The sequence below is a fragment of the Pseudophryne corroboree genome, chromosome 1 (genome assembly GCF_028390025.1).
Source record: "Pseudophryne corroboree isolate aPseCor3 chromosome 1, aPseCor3.hap2, whole genome shotgun sequence".
Classification (NCBI taxonomy): domain Eukaryota; kingdom Metazoa; phylum Chordata; class Amphibia; order Anura; family Myobatrachidae; genus Pseudophryne; species Pseudophryne corroboree.
The window spans coordinates 385,646,905-385,659,612 of record NC_086444.1 but is presented as its reverse complement, the minus strand read 5'-3'; the positions used below and the strand labels follow the sequence as shown (position 1 = coordinate 385,659,612).

Sequence of the window (12,708 nt, the reverse complement as noted above, 5' to 3'; positions counted from 1 at the left end):
CGGATTCCCCAGCATCCTCTAGGACGTTAGAGAAAAGTGGGTGCTAGGGAGCCCTCACTTTTAAAAATTGGGGTCCTACCAGTCCTTTTCTGGGTCTTATAAAAATAAGAATTTACTCACCGGTAATTCTATTTCTCGTAGTCCGTAGTGGATGCTGGGAACTCCGTAAGGACCATGGGGAATAGCGGGCTCCGAAGGAGGCTGGGCACTCTAGAAAGATTTATGACTACCTGGTGTGCACTGGCTCCTCCCACTATGACCCTCCTCCAAGCCTCAGTTAGGACACTGTGCTCGGACGAGCTGACATAATAAGGAAGGATTTAGAATCCCGGGTAAGACTCTTACCAGCCACACCAATCACACCGTACAACTCGTGATACTATATCCAGTTTGACAGTATGAAAACAACTGAGCCTCTCAACAGATGGCTCAACAATAACCCTTTAGTTAACAATAACTATTTACAAGTATTGCAGACAATCCGCACTTGCATCCACTACGGACTACGAGAAATAGAATTACCGGTGAGTAAATTCTTATTTTCTCTGACGTCCTAGTGGATGCTGGGAACTCCGTAAGGACCATGGGGATTATACCAAAGCTCCCAAACGGGCGGGAGAGTGCGGATGACTCTGTAGCACCGAATGAGAGAACTCCAGGTCCTCCTCAGCCAGGGTATCAAATTTGTAGAATTTTGCAAACGTGTTTGCCCCTGACCAAGTAGCTGCTCGGCAAAGTTGTAAAGCCGAGACCCCTCGGGCAGCCGCCCAAGATGAGCCCACCTTCCTTGTGGAATGGGCATTTACAGATTTTGGCTGTGGCAGGCCTGCCACAGAATGTGCAAGCTGAATTGTACTACAAATCCAGCGAGCAATAGACTGCTTAGAAGCAGGAGCACCCAGCTTGTTGGGTGCATACAGGATAAACAGCGAGTCAGATTTTCTGACTCCAGCCGTCCTGGAAACATATTTTCAGGGCCCTGACAACGTCTAGCAACTTTGAGTCCTCCAATTCACTAGTAGCCGCCGGCACCACAATAGGCTGGTTCAGGTGAAACGCTGACACCACCTTAGGGAGAAATTGGGGACGAGTCCTCAATTCTGCCCTATCCATATGGAAAATCAGATAAGGGCTTTTACATGATAAAGCCGCCAATTCTGACACTCGCCTGGCTGAAGCCAAGGCCAATAACATGACCACTTTCCACGTGAGATATTTCAGATCCACGGTTTTTAGTGGCTCAAACCAATGTGATTTTAAGAAACTCAACACCACGTTGAGATCCCAAGGTGCCACAGGAGGCACAAACGGGGGCTGAATATGCAGCACTCCTTTCACAAATGTCTGAACTTCAGGTACTGAAGCTAGTTCTTTTTGAAAGAAAATCGACAGAGCCGAGATCTGTACTTTAATGGAGCCTAGTTTTAGGCCCATAGTCACTCCTGCTTGCAGGAAATGCAGAAATCGACCCAGTTGAAATTCCTCTGTTGGGGCCTTTTTGGCCTCGCACCATGCAACATATTTCCGCCATATGCGGTGATAATGCTTTGCCGTAACATCTTTCCTGGCCTTAATAAGCGTAGTAATGACTTCTTCCGGAATCCCCTTTTCCTTTAGGATCCGGTGTTCAACCGCCATGCCGTCAAACTCAGCCGCGGTAAGTCTTGGAATAGACAGGGCCCCTGCTGTAGCAGGTCCTGTCTGAGCGGTAGAGGCCACGGGTCCTCTGAGAGCATCTCTTGAAGTTCCGGGTACCACGCTCGTCTTGGCCAATCCGGAACCACGAGAATTGTGTTTACTCCTCGCTTTCTTATTATTCTCAATACCTTTGGTATGAGAGGCAGAGGAGGGAACACATAAACTGACTGGTACACCCACGGTGTCACTAGAGCGTCCACAGCTATCGCCTGAGGGTCCCTTGACCTGGCGCAATATCTTTTTAACTTTTTGTTGAGACGGGACGCCATCATGTCCACCTGTGGTTTTTCCCAACGGTTTACCAGCATCTGGAAGACTTCTGGATGAAGTCCCCACTCTCCCGGGTGGAGGTCGTGTCTGCTGAGGAAGTCTGCTTCCCAGTTGTCCACTCCCGGAATGAACACTGCTGACAGTGCTAGTACATGATTCTCCGCCCATCGGAGAATTCTTGTGGCTTCTGCCATCGCCATCCTGCTTCTTGTGCCGCCCTGTCGATTTACATGGGCGACTGCCGTGATGTTGTCTGACTGGATCAGCACCGGCTGGTGTAGGAGCAGGGATTTTGCTCGACTTAGGGCATTGTAGATGGCCCTTAGTTCCAGAATATTTATGTGAAGGGAAGTCTCCTGACTCGACCATAGTCCTTGGAAGTTTCTTCCCTGTGTGACTGCCCCCCAGCCTCGAAGGCTGGCATCCGTGGTCACCAGGACCCAGTCCTGTATGCCGAACCTGCGGCCCTCTAGAAGATGGGCACTCTGCAGCCACCACAGTAGAGACACCCTGGTTCTTGGAGACAGGGTTATTAAGCGATGCATCTGAAGATGCGATCCGGACCACTGGTCCAACAGGTCCCACTGAAAAATTCTGGCATGGAACCTGCCGAAGGGAATTGCTTCGTAAGAAGCCACCATCTTTCCCAGGACCCGCGTGCAGCGATGCACGGATACCTGTTTTGGTTTCAGGAGGTCTCTGACTAGAGATGACAACTCCCTGGCTTTCTCCTCCGGGAGAAACACTTTCTTCTGGACTGTATCCAGAATCATACCCAGGAACAGTAGTGGTGTCGTCGGAACCAGCTGTGACTTTGGGATATTCAGAATCCAGCCGTGCTGGTGCAGCACCTCCTGAGATAGTGCTACTCCCACCAACAACTGTTCCTTGGACCTCGCATTTATTAGGAGATCGTCCAAGTACGGGATAATTAAAACTCCCTTTTTTCAAAGGAGTATCATCATTTCCGCCATAACCTTGGTAAATACCCTCGGTGCCGTGGACAGTCCAAACGGCAGCGTCTGGAATTGGTAATGGCAATCCTGTACCACAAATCTGAGGTACTCCTGGTGAGGATGGTAAATGGGGACATGCAAGTAAGCATCCTTGATGTCCAGGGATACCATGTAATCCCCCTCGTCCAGGCTTGCAATAACCGCCCTGAGCGATTCCATCTTGAACTTGAATTTTTTTATGTATGTGTTCAAGGATTTCAAATTTAAAATGGGTCTCACCGAACCGTCCGGTTTCGGTACCACAAATAGTGTGGAATAGTAACCCCGGCCTTGTTGAAGTAGGGGTACCTTGATTATCACCTGCTGGGAAGACAGCTTGTGAATTGCCGCTAACACCGCCTCCCTGTCTGAGGGAGCAATCGGCAAGGCAGATTTTAGGAACCGGTGGGGTGGAGACGCCTCGAATTTCAGTTTGTACCCCTGAGATACTATTTGAAGGATCCAGGGATCCACCCGTGAGCGAGCCCACTGATCGCTGAAATTCTTGAGGCGGCCCCCCACCGTACCTGGCTCCGCCTGTGGAGCCCCACCGTCATGCGGCGGACTTGGAAGAAGAAGCGGGGGAGGACTTTTGCTCCTGGGAACCTGCTGTTTGTTGCAGCCTTTTTCCCCTACCTCTGCCTCTGGACAGAAAAGACCCGCCTTTTCCACGCCTGTTTTTCTGGGTCCGAAAGGACTGAACCTGATAAAACGGCGCCTTCTTAGGCTGTGAGGGGACATGGGGTAAAAATGCTGACTTCCCAGACGTTGCTGTGGAAACTAGGTCCGAGAGACCATCCCCAAATAATTCCTCACCCTTATATGGCAACACTTCCATGTGCCTTTTAGAATCTGCATCTCCTGTCCACTGGCGAGTCCATAAGCCTCTCCTAGCAGAAATGGACAATGCACTTACTTTAGATGCCAGTCGGCAGATTTCCCTCTGTGCATCTCTCATATATAAGACTGAGTCTTTTATATGGTCTATGGTTAACAGGATCGTGTCTCTGTCTAATGTGTCAATATTTTCTGACAGTTTATCTGACCACGCAGCGGCAGCACTGCACATCCAAGCTGACGCAATAGCTGGCCTTAGTATAATGCCTGAGTGTGTATATACAGACTTCAGGATCGCCTCCTGCTTTCTATCAGCAGGTTCCTTGAGGGCGGCCGTATCCGGAGACGGTAGTGCCACCTTTTTAGACAAACGTGTGAGCGCTTTATCCACCCTAGGAGGTGTTTCCCAACGTGACCTATCCTCTGGCGGGAAAGGGAACGCCATTAGTACCTTCTTAGGAATTACCAATTTTTTATCGGGGAAAGCCCACGCTTCTTCACACACTTCATTTAATTCATCTGATGGGGGGAAAACTACGGGTAGTTTTTTCTCCCCAAACATAATACCCTTTTTAGTGGTACCTGTATTTATATCAGAAATGTGTAACACCTCTTTCATTGCCTCAATCATGCAGTGAATGGCCTTAGTGGGCATCAGGTTAGACTCATCGTCGTCGACACTGGTGTCAGTATCAGTGTCGACATCTGGGTCTGCGGTCTGAGGTAGCGGGCGTTTTAGAGCCCCTGATGACCTGTGCGACGCCTGGACAGGCACGAGCTGAGAAGTCGGCTGTCCCACATTTGGCATGTCGTCAAATTTCTTATGTAAGGAGTCTATACGTGCACTCATTTCTTTCCATAAGTTCAACCACTCAGGTGTCTGCCCCGCAGGGGGTGACATCCCTTCTAAAGGCATCTGCTCCGCCTCCACATCATTATCCTCATCAAACATGTCGACACAGCCGTACCGACACACCGCACACACACAAGGAATGCTCCAACTGAGGACAGGACCCACAAAAGCCCTTTGGGGGGACAGAGTGAGAGTATTCCAGCACACACCAGAGCGCTATATAATGCAGGGACTAACTGAGTTATGTCCCCTATAGCTGCTTTTTCTATATAATTTATACTGCGCCTAAATATAGTGCCCCCCCTCTCTGTTTTTACCCTTTTCTGTAGTGTAGACTGCAGGGGAGAGCCAGGGAGCTTCCTTCCAGCGGATCTGTGAAGGAGAAATGGCGCCAGTGTGCTGTGGGAGATAGCTCCGCCCCTTTTCCGCTGACTATTCTCCCGCTTTTTTCTATATTCTGGCAGGGGTATTTTCCACATATATCGCCTCTGGGGCTATATATTGTGGTATTTTTGCCAGCCAAGGTGTTATTATTGCTTCTCAGGGCGCCCCCCCCCAGCGCCCTGCACCCTCAGTGACCGGAGTGTGAAGTGTGTATGAGGAGCAATGGCGCACAGCTGCAGTGCTGTGCGCTACCTTGGTGAAGACTGATGTCTTCTGCCGCCGATTTTCCGGACCTCTTCTTGCTTCTGGCTCTGTAAGGGGGACGGCGGCGCGGCTCCGGGACCGAACACCAAGGACTGGGCCTGCGGTCGATCCCTCTGGAGCTAATGGTGTCCAGTAGCCTAAGAAGCCCAATCCGGCTGCAAGCAGGCGAGTTCGCTTCTTCTCCCCTTAGTCCCTCGCTGCAGTGAGCCTGTTGCCAGCAGGTCTCACTGAAAATAAAAAACCTAAATCTATACTTTCTTTCTAAGGGCTCAGGAGAGCCCCTAGTGTGCATCCAACCTCGGCCGGGCACAAAATCTAACTGAGGCTTGGAGGAGGGTCATAGTGGGAGGAGCCAGTGCACACCAGGTAGTCATAAATCTTTCTAGAGTGCCCAGCCTCCTTCGGAGCCCGCTATTCCCCATGGTCCTTACGGAGTTCCCAGCATCCACTAGGACGTCAGAGAAAAGCAGATAATAATCACTTGACACATCTAGTTTTCCCAACCACATGTAAATTCACATACATTCATGCTAGGGTTAATTTTATTGGGAGCCAATTAATCTACCAGTATATTTTTATATTTTTTTATATTTTAGGCTAATTGATCTTGCGGGGCTATTCAATTATTACCAGCAGGCTGCAGTTAACGTTGATCTCTGTTCGAGACAGTAGGAAGAGGGTTAGTATGGTTCCCTCTCCTCCCTTGCCTCCACTTCCCCCATGTTGATCCTATCCTGTGTCCGACTCGGGCGGCCGGGCTCCCGACGACCACTGTACCGATGCCGGCATACTAACAGATTTTATCCCTCTTGGGGGTCCACAACCCCCCTGGAGGGAGAATAGATAGCGTGGAGGCGTACCGAATCCCGACCGCCGGCGTACCGACAGCTGGGAGAGCGCAAATGAGCCCATTGCGGGCTCGCTGCGGGCGCGGTGGCACGCCACGCTATCTATTCTCCCTCCAGAGGGTCGTGGGCCCCCAAGAGGGAGAAATTCTGACGTATGCCGGTGGTCGGGATTCCCGCTCCGGTATGGTGGTTGTTGGGAGCCCGGCCGCCAGCAACCTGAAGACCACCCGAGTCGGACACAGGATAGGACAAACATGGGGGGGGAAGTGGAGGCAAGGGAGGAGAGGGAACCATACTTACACTCTTCCTTCTGCCGGAGCATGGTGTGGAGGAATCCACCAGGAGGGGAGCTAGGCTTCACATGGAGCAGTCGGCTTATGTAAGTGGCTTTGTGCTGGATAAGAGTCCAGAAGACATGGCCCAGCCTACGAACTTGCGGGCCCAAAGCATTTCATATGAGACTGGACCACATATGGTACACCTGAAGGTCCTTACACACTTAACGATAAAATGAGCGACGTCGCTCATTTTCCCCCTTCTTGAGCGACGTCGCTCATTTTATCGTCAAGTGTGTATGTTGCCAGTGACGACCGAAGCGCGGCCCCGCGGGTCGGCAACGACCGTCGCTGTCGGTAGGGCATGCATGAAGGATCTGGACTGTCGTCCACGACCTTCTTGCAGGGCTGGTAAAGGCGTGACGTCACTGAGCGGTCATATCGCTCTGTGTGTACAGTCGGACACCGACCGGCCGGCCTGGGAGGAGGAAACCTTAGACGATGTCGCTCACAGAGCGACATCGTCTAATGTGTGTGGGCCTTAAGTGCTCTGTGGCGGCACAAGTTTGAGAAACACTACTTTAGATTGTTGAATTGTACTTGTTATACAATTTTGTAAACTGGTAGTAGGTTCTCATGTTTACTTCTGTCTCAAACAGAGATCAACGTTAACTGCAGACTGCTGGATAATGCACTACTTTATCCTTCCATCACAGTGGATGTATCATTCTGAGTTAGACAGATCTCTGTGCATGGATGCAAATGACTAGTTTTTTAATATAATGCATGGCACAGATGCAAGTTTTTGCATATGTCTGTGCTATTGTGAGTTGTACGGTACTCTGTCAGATCTGTCTTTTTGTATAAAATAGGTTGTTTGGGGCGGTGACAATGCAAGCATGTGGAATTGCCACAGGCATGTATCAAAACCTTCTTGAACTTTACTTTCAGCAACTGAAAATTTAATTTTTTATTTTGCTCAGTATCTCACTAGGGATGCTATGGAGAGAGGGGAAAAAAAAAAAAAAAAAGTGACACGTTAAGTACCCATGAATGGAGAAAGTTTGGGAACCACTGCCCCAACGCCTATAAATTGTTAAGGGGGGTACTGACGGGGGAGATGTGTGCTGAGCGATCTCAACACGGACCGCTCAGCACACATCTCCCCCCCCCCCCCCCCACTCAGCACAGTGTGATGTGCTGAGCGGGGGGGGGGTGCTCACTTCACACAGCGGTGAGGTGAGCGACCCACTAGATTGAGCCTGCATGCAGGCTCAATCTAGCACTGGCGATAGCGATGCGCGGCTATCGCTGGGGGGCATACACACGGCAGATCTGTGCTTAAAATCTAAGCAATCTTAGTCAGATTGCTTAGATTTTAAACACGGATCTCTCCGTGTGTACCCCCCTGAAGTCTAACCCAAGAGCGACTTCAATTCTTGTGCCACCTCAGGGTTTACCCTAGTTTTCTAAATGTTCAATTTCCTTGTGAAGCTCCAGTGGCCGATCGTGCAGTTTACAAACCAAATTTGTCACCTCATCTGTAAAATTAATATATAACTACCTATGAAAACAGATCTAATGATTTGGGAATGTTCAAGATACTTGAAATGGTCATGACTAGGTCTGAATATTCAGGCATAATGTGACTTTGAGTCCAACATTTATTACAAAATACCAGTATGTGCACAGGGCTAACAAATAGTTAAGAACGCATGGAGAGGGACGGTAAAGAAAACAAAGTAGAATATATGTGTACTAATTTAATAAGTGAGACAGCACGCTGATAGAAATACAGACCAGACTATGACAAAGATGACAGAAATATAAGTTTATATTGCCATGTATTACTAACATTTAAAATAAATTTGATTTTTTGAAACAAAACTAACTCAATATATCGCAGACAAGAGTGAACTATTACAATTCCGAATGGTTTACTCCAAAAACAATTTAGTAGTTACACATTACGTGCTGCCATATTCAGAAAAAAAGTCTCTCCTACATCCACTATATTGTAATAATAAACCGTCCTTTCATACTACATACACTGTCACAGACTTTTTGTGCTACCAGACACTGTCATGATAGGAGTACTCTGCACACAATTATCACTATGCGCATGTAAGGGGCTATACACTTTGAGTTCCTCATCTATAGACCATGAATCATAAAACTCATTTTAGTCAGTAAAACCGGGTATGGGTCAATAGGTCGACATGAGTTGTTGTTTTTTTTTACTGTTTTTGGTGTTGTTTTCTTCGTAAAGTGACGGGGAAACCCAGTTAGTGCACCGTGTCCCCTCGCATGGCGGTATTGCTGCGCTCGGCACAGGTTACCATTCCCAATTGTAGTCCACGTGGATCGTAAAGTATGAAAATGTTCAAAAAATGAAGAAAGAAAAAAAGTGAAAAGCTCATGTCGGCCTATTGACCACGTCGGCCTAATGACCGTAACCCGTAAAACCATAAGTACATAATTTCACATTGATGAAGAAGCATAATAAATTGAATTCTTAAATTAAGGAGATGTAAGGTCATGCAGGTTTAGGATTCAAAACATTTTAGTAAGAAGCTTAAATAGTTCAAATGTAGCCAAAAAGTTGGAGAGATTGCCAGGAAAAGTAGTCACAATGCCTTTCCCCTGCCGGAATCAATACAAGATCCCGGTGGTCAGGAAACAGACGCCGGGAGCCCGACAGCCGGGATCACGGCGGCGATCGCAGCATGTCCGCTCGCCATGCTCCTGGCCCGGTAGCAACCTTCAGTCACCACAGGGTTCTATTCCCCTCCACCACCAAAGAGGGGTATACAGCCGACCACCGGTATTTCAGCTGGTGTCCGGATTCCGGCATCGGTATCCCGACCGCTGGGATCCCGACAGGTGGTAAATTGACTGCCTTCCCCACGCCACATGACACCATGTAACACTGTAATGTAGCGCGGCGCCAGTTACTGCCAGGCAGCGCGGCACCAGGTACTGCCAGGCAGCGCGGCGCCAGGTACTGCCAGGCAGCGCGGCGCCAGGTACTGCCCTGTAGCTTGGTGCCAGGTACTGCCCTGTAATTTGGTGCCAGGTACTGCCATGTAATTTGGTGCCAGGTACTGCCATGTAATTTGGTGCCAGGTACTGCCATGTAATTTGGTGCCAGGTACTGTCATGTAGCTTGGTGCCAGGTACTGCCGAGTAACATGACGTCACATAACGATTCCAGTTGGGTAAGAAATGAAATCAGAGACATCTCAGCAGCAGGCAGGACAAGATGATGTAACCTCCTACTGCCCCAGGGAACAGATCCAGAAAAACCTGCATAACATCTACACTGCAGCTCCCGACCTGAGGCCCAGCCACAACCTGGCACCCCCACTACGTGCTGACCACAACGCAGAGGCCCAGTATATGATGGTACCTTATCGTTCCCCTAGTAGCGGTAATGAGCCACCATGCCAGCTGGCAACACACCGGCTACAGCGCACCTCCCGGTCTGAGCCGGGACAGTAGTTTCCCTACTCGCCCGGACCCCCCCATATGACGCGGCAGCAGCCGCCCGGCCGGCACAGCGCCCACACTCACAATTCCTTGATTAGCACCATCCTCCCCGCAGCCACCGCCGCAGCTCCTGTGCGGCACCGACGTCACACGACGCTTTCCGGGAGAGCGAACGGCGGCCTTAGTCACGCCCCCGGCGCTCAGAACCACGCCCATGACAGCACAGATTGGTCATAAGCAGCAGCCTGAGTACCATGCACAGCTCTCAGCGATAGTGTATGCCCCGTCCCAAGGCTCTGATTGGCTGGAGCCATGTGACATCTGTTAGATGATAGGTTGCTGCTAGGTGCTGGGTATAGTGGAAGCAGCGGGCGGCGGCGTGTTTCCTTCCCTCTTCCTCCTGGTCCGCTACGTACCAGGGTCTCCTACTCCTCATTGAGCGTCTACTGCTAAGTAGGTGACTGTGAGCCAGGCGCGGTGTTGTACCCTCTCATCATCTCATGCCATCATGTGTAGCCTGTGTAACCTCTCTGCCACCTTTCTTGCGCTCCTTTGCCCCGTTCCTGCAGCGACAGTGTCTGTCACGTATCCCAGAGATAATACAGAATACACTGGACCATACTTGCCTACCTGACCCTCTCCATGAGGGAGAAAATGCTCTGTTCCTGGACTTTCCTGGTAATGTATGATTTCCATCACCTGTGGTGAGCTAGGTAATGGATAAGAAAGGTGTTTCACCACAGGTGATGGCAATCATACATTACCAGGAAAGTCCAGGAACAGAGCATTTTCTCCCTCATGGAGAGGGTCAGGTAGGCAAGTATGCACTGGACACCGTATGAATGTTCTTATTTTTTAGAAATAAGTCCTTTTACATTGTTATTTATACTCAGTGGGGGGGGAAAAACAGTGATTAATAGGCAGAGAGGCGAGAGGGTCCTACTGGCAAGTTTACGGTCTATAGAGAAATAGAAGCGGCTGTGGTAGCAGACTCTATTTCCCCTTCACCGAAAGAACTCGGATCTGTGACATCAAGTGAGGGCGGAAGTTCTTGTATGCCCTTACAGCATTTTTATTTTTTCTCCAATCTAGGTTTGTTGTGAGTTTAGTGATGGGAAATCTAGTTCAGTTTGGTGATTAGTTCATTATGATCTAGTTCACTGAAAAGATTAGTTCAGAAGAATAGTTAATTTAGTTCATCATTTCACTCACTGACTCTGAGACTGAAAGGAGTGATTAGATTTAGAACTAGTCTAGACCAGTGGTTCTCAAACTCGGTCCTCAGGACCCCACACAGTGCATGTTTTGCAGGTAACCCAGTAAGTGCACAGGTGTATTAATTACTCACGGACACATTTTAAAAGGTCCACAGGTGGAGCTAATTGTGTTACTTGTGATTCTGTGAGGAGACCTACAAAACATGCACCGTGTGGGGTCCCGAGGACTGAGTTTGAGAACCTGTGGTCTAGACTATTACACATAGAGTAGGTATTTCTAATACTAGCTCATTGTAGGAGTTATAATCTTTTTCAAATGATCAGCTATGTTTAAAATGTCAGATTTTTTTTATTTTTAAGAAAAGCAATAACTTATATAGCAACCTTATAGTGACATATGTATCTCTGCAATATTAATCCCATTGTTGGTACTCCTTTTTACTTCATAATATGCAAGTGAAAGACCCAAATTCAGAGTAATGTCATAAGTCACTTTCTCTGACGTCCTAGTGGATGCTGGGGACTCCGTAAGGACCATGGGGAATAGACGGCTCCGCAGGAGACTGGGCACATCTAAGAAAGATTTAGGACTATCCGGTGTGCACTGGCTCCTCCCCCTATGACCCTCCTCCAAGCCTCAGTCAGATTTCTGTGCCCGGCTGAGCTGGATGCACACTAGGGGCTCTCCTGAGCTCCTAGAAGAAAGTATAGTTTAGGTTTTTTATTTTCAGTGAGACCTGCTGGCAACAGGCTCACTGCAACGAGGGACTAAGGGGAGAAGAAGCGAACCTACCTAAGTGGTGGTAGCTTGGGCTTCTTAGGCTACTGGACACCATTAGCTCCAGAGGGATCGAACACAGGACCCGACCTCGTCGTCCGTTCCCGGAGCCGCGCCGCCGTCCCCATTACAGAGCCAGAAACAAGAAGGTGGTCCGGAAAATCGGCGGCTGAAGACTTCTGTCTTCTCCAAGGTAGCGCACAGCACTGCAGCTGTGCGCCATTGCTCCTCATGCACACAACACACTGCGGTCACTGATGGGTGCAGGGCGCTGGGGGGGGGGGCGCCCTGAGCAGCAATAATAACACCTTGGCTGGCAAAACTAACACCATATATAGCCCCAGAGGCTATATAGGTGTATATTAACCCCTGCCAGAAACTATAAAATAGCGGGAGAAAGCCAGCCGAAAAAGGGGTGGAGCCAACTCCCTCAGCACACTGGCGCCATTATTCCCTCACAGCTTCGCTGGAAGGAAGCTCCCTGGCTCTCCCCTGCAGTCCTGCACTACAGAAAGGGTAAAAAAGAGAGGGGGGGCACAATTTAGGCGCAGTATATATATATATATTATAGGCAGCTATAGGGGAAAACACTCTGTATAGTGATATCCCTGTGTTATATAGCGCCCTGGTGTGTGCTGGCATACTCTCCCTCTGTCTCCCCAAAGGGCTTTGTGGGGTCCTGTCCTCTGTAAGAGCATTCCCCGTGTGTCTGCTGTGTGTCGGTACTGCTGTGTCGACATGTATGATGCGGATAATGATGTGGAGGTGGAGCAAATGCCTGTGAATGTGATGTCACCCCC

General features: G+C 49.3%; 1 protein-coding gene across 1 annotated transcript in view; it reads right to left on the bottom strand.

Annotated features, from left to right (window-relative positions):
• The window catches only part of PITPNB (phosphatidylinositol transfer protein beta), a 149,535-nt gene extending 139,408 nt beyond the window's left edge, over positions 1 to 10,127 (bottom strand). Inside the window, exon 1 of the mRNA XM_063913177.1 lies at positions 9,998 to 10,127. Within this exon, the coding sequence (XP_063769247.1) occupies positions 9,998 to 10,017 (20 nt within the window). The 5' untranslated portion in view covers positions 10,018 to 10,127. The remainder of the gene's footprint in view (positions 1 to 9,997) is intronic.
• Between the last annotated feature and the right edge of the window lie 2,581 nt (positions 10,128 to 12,708).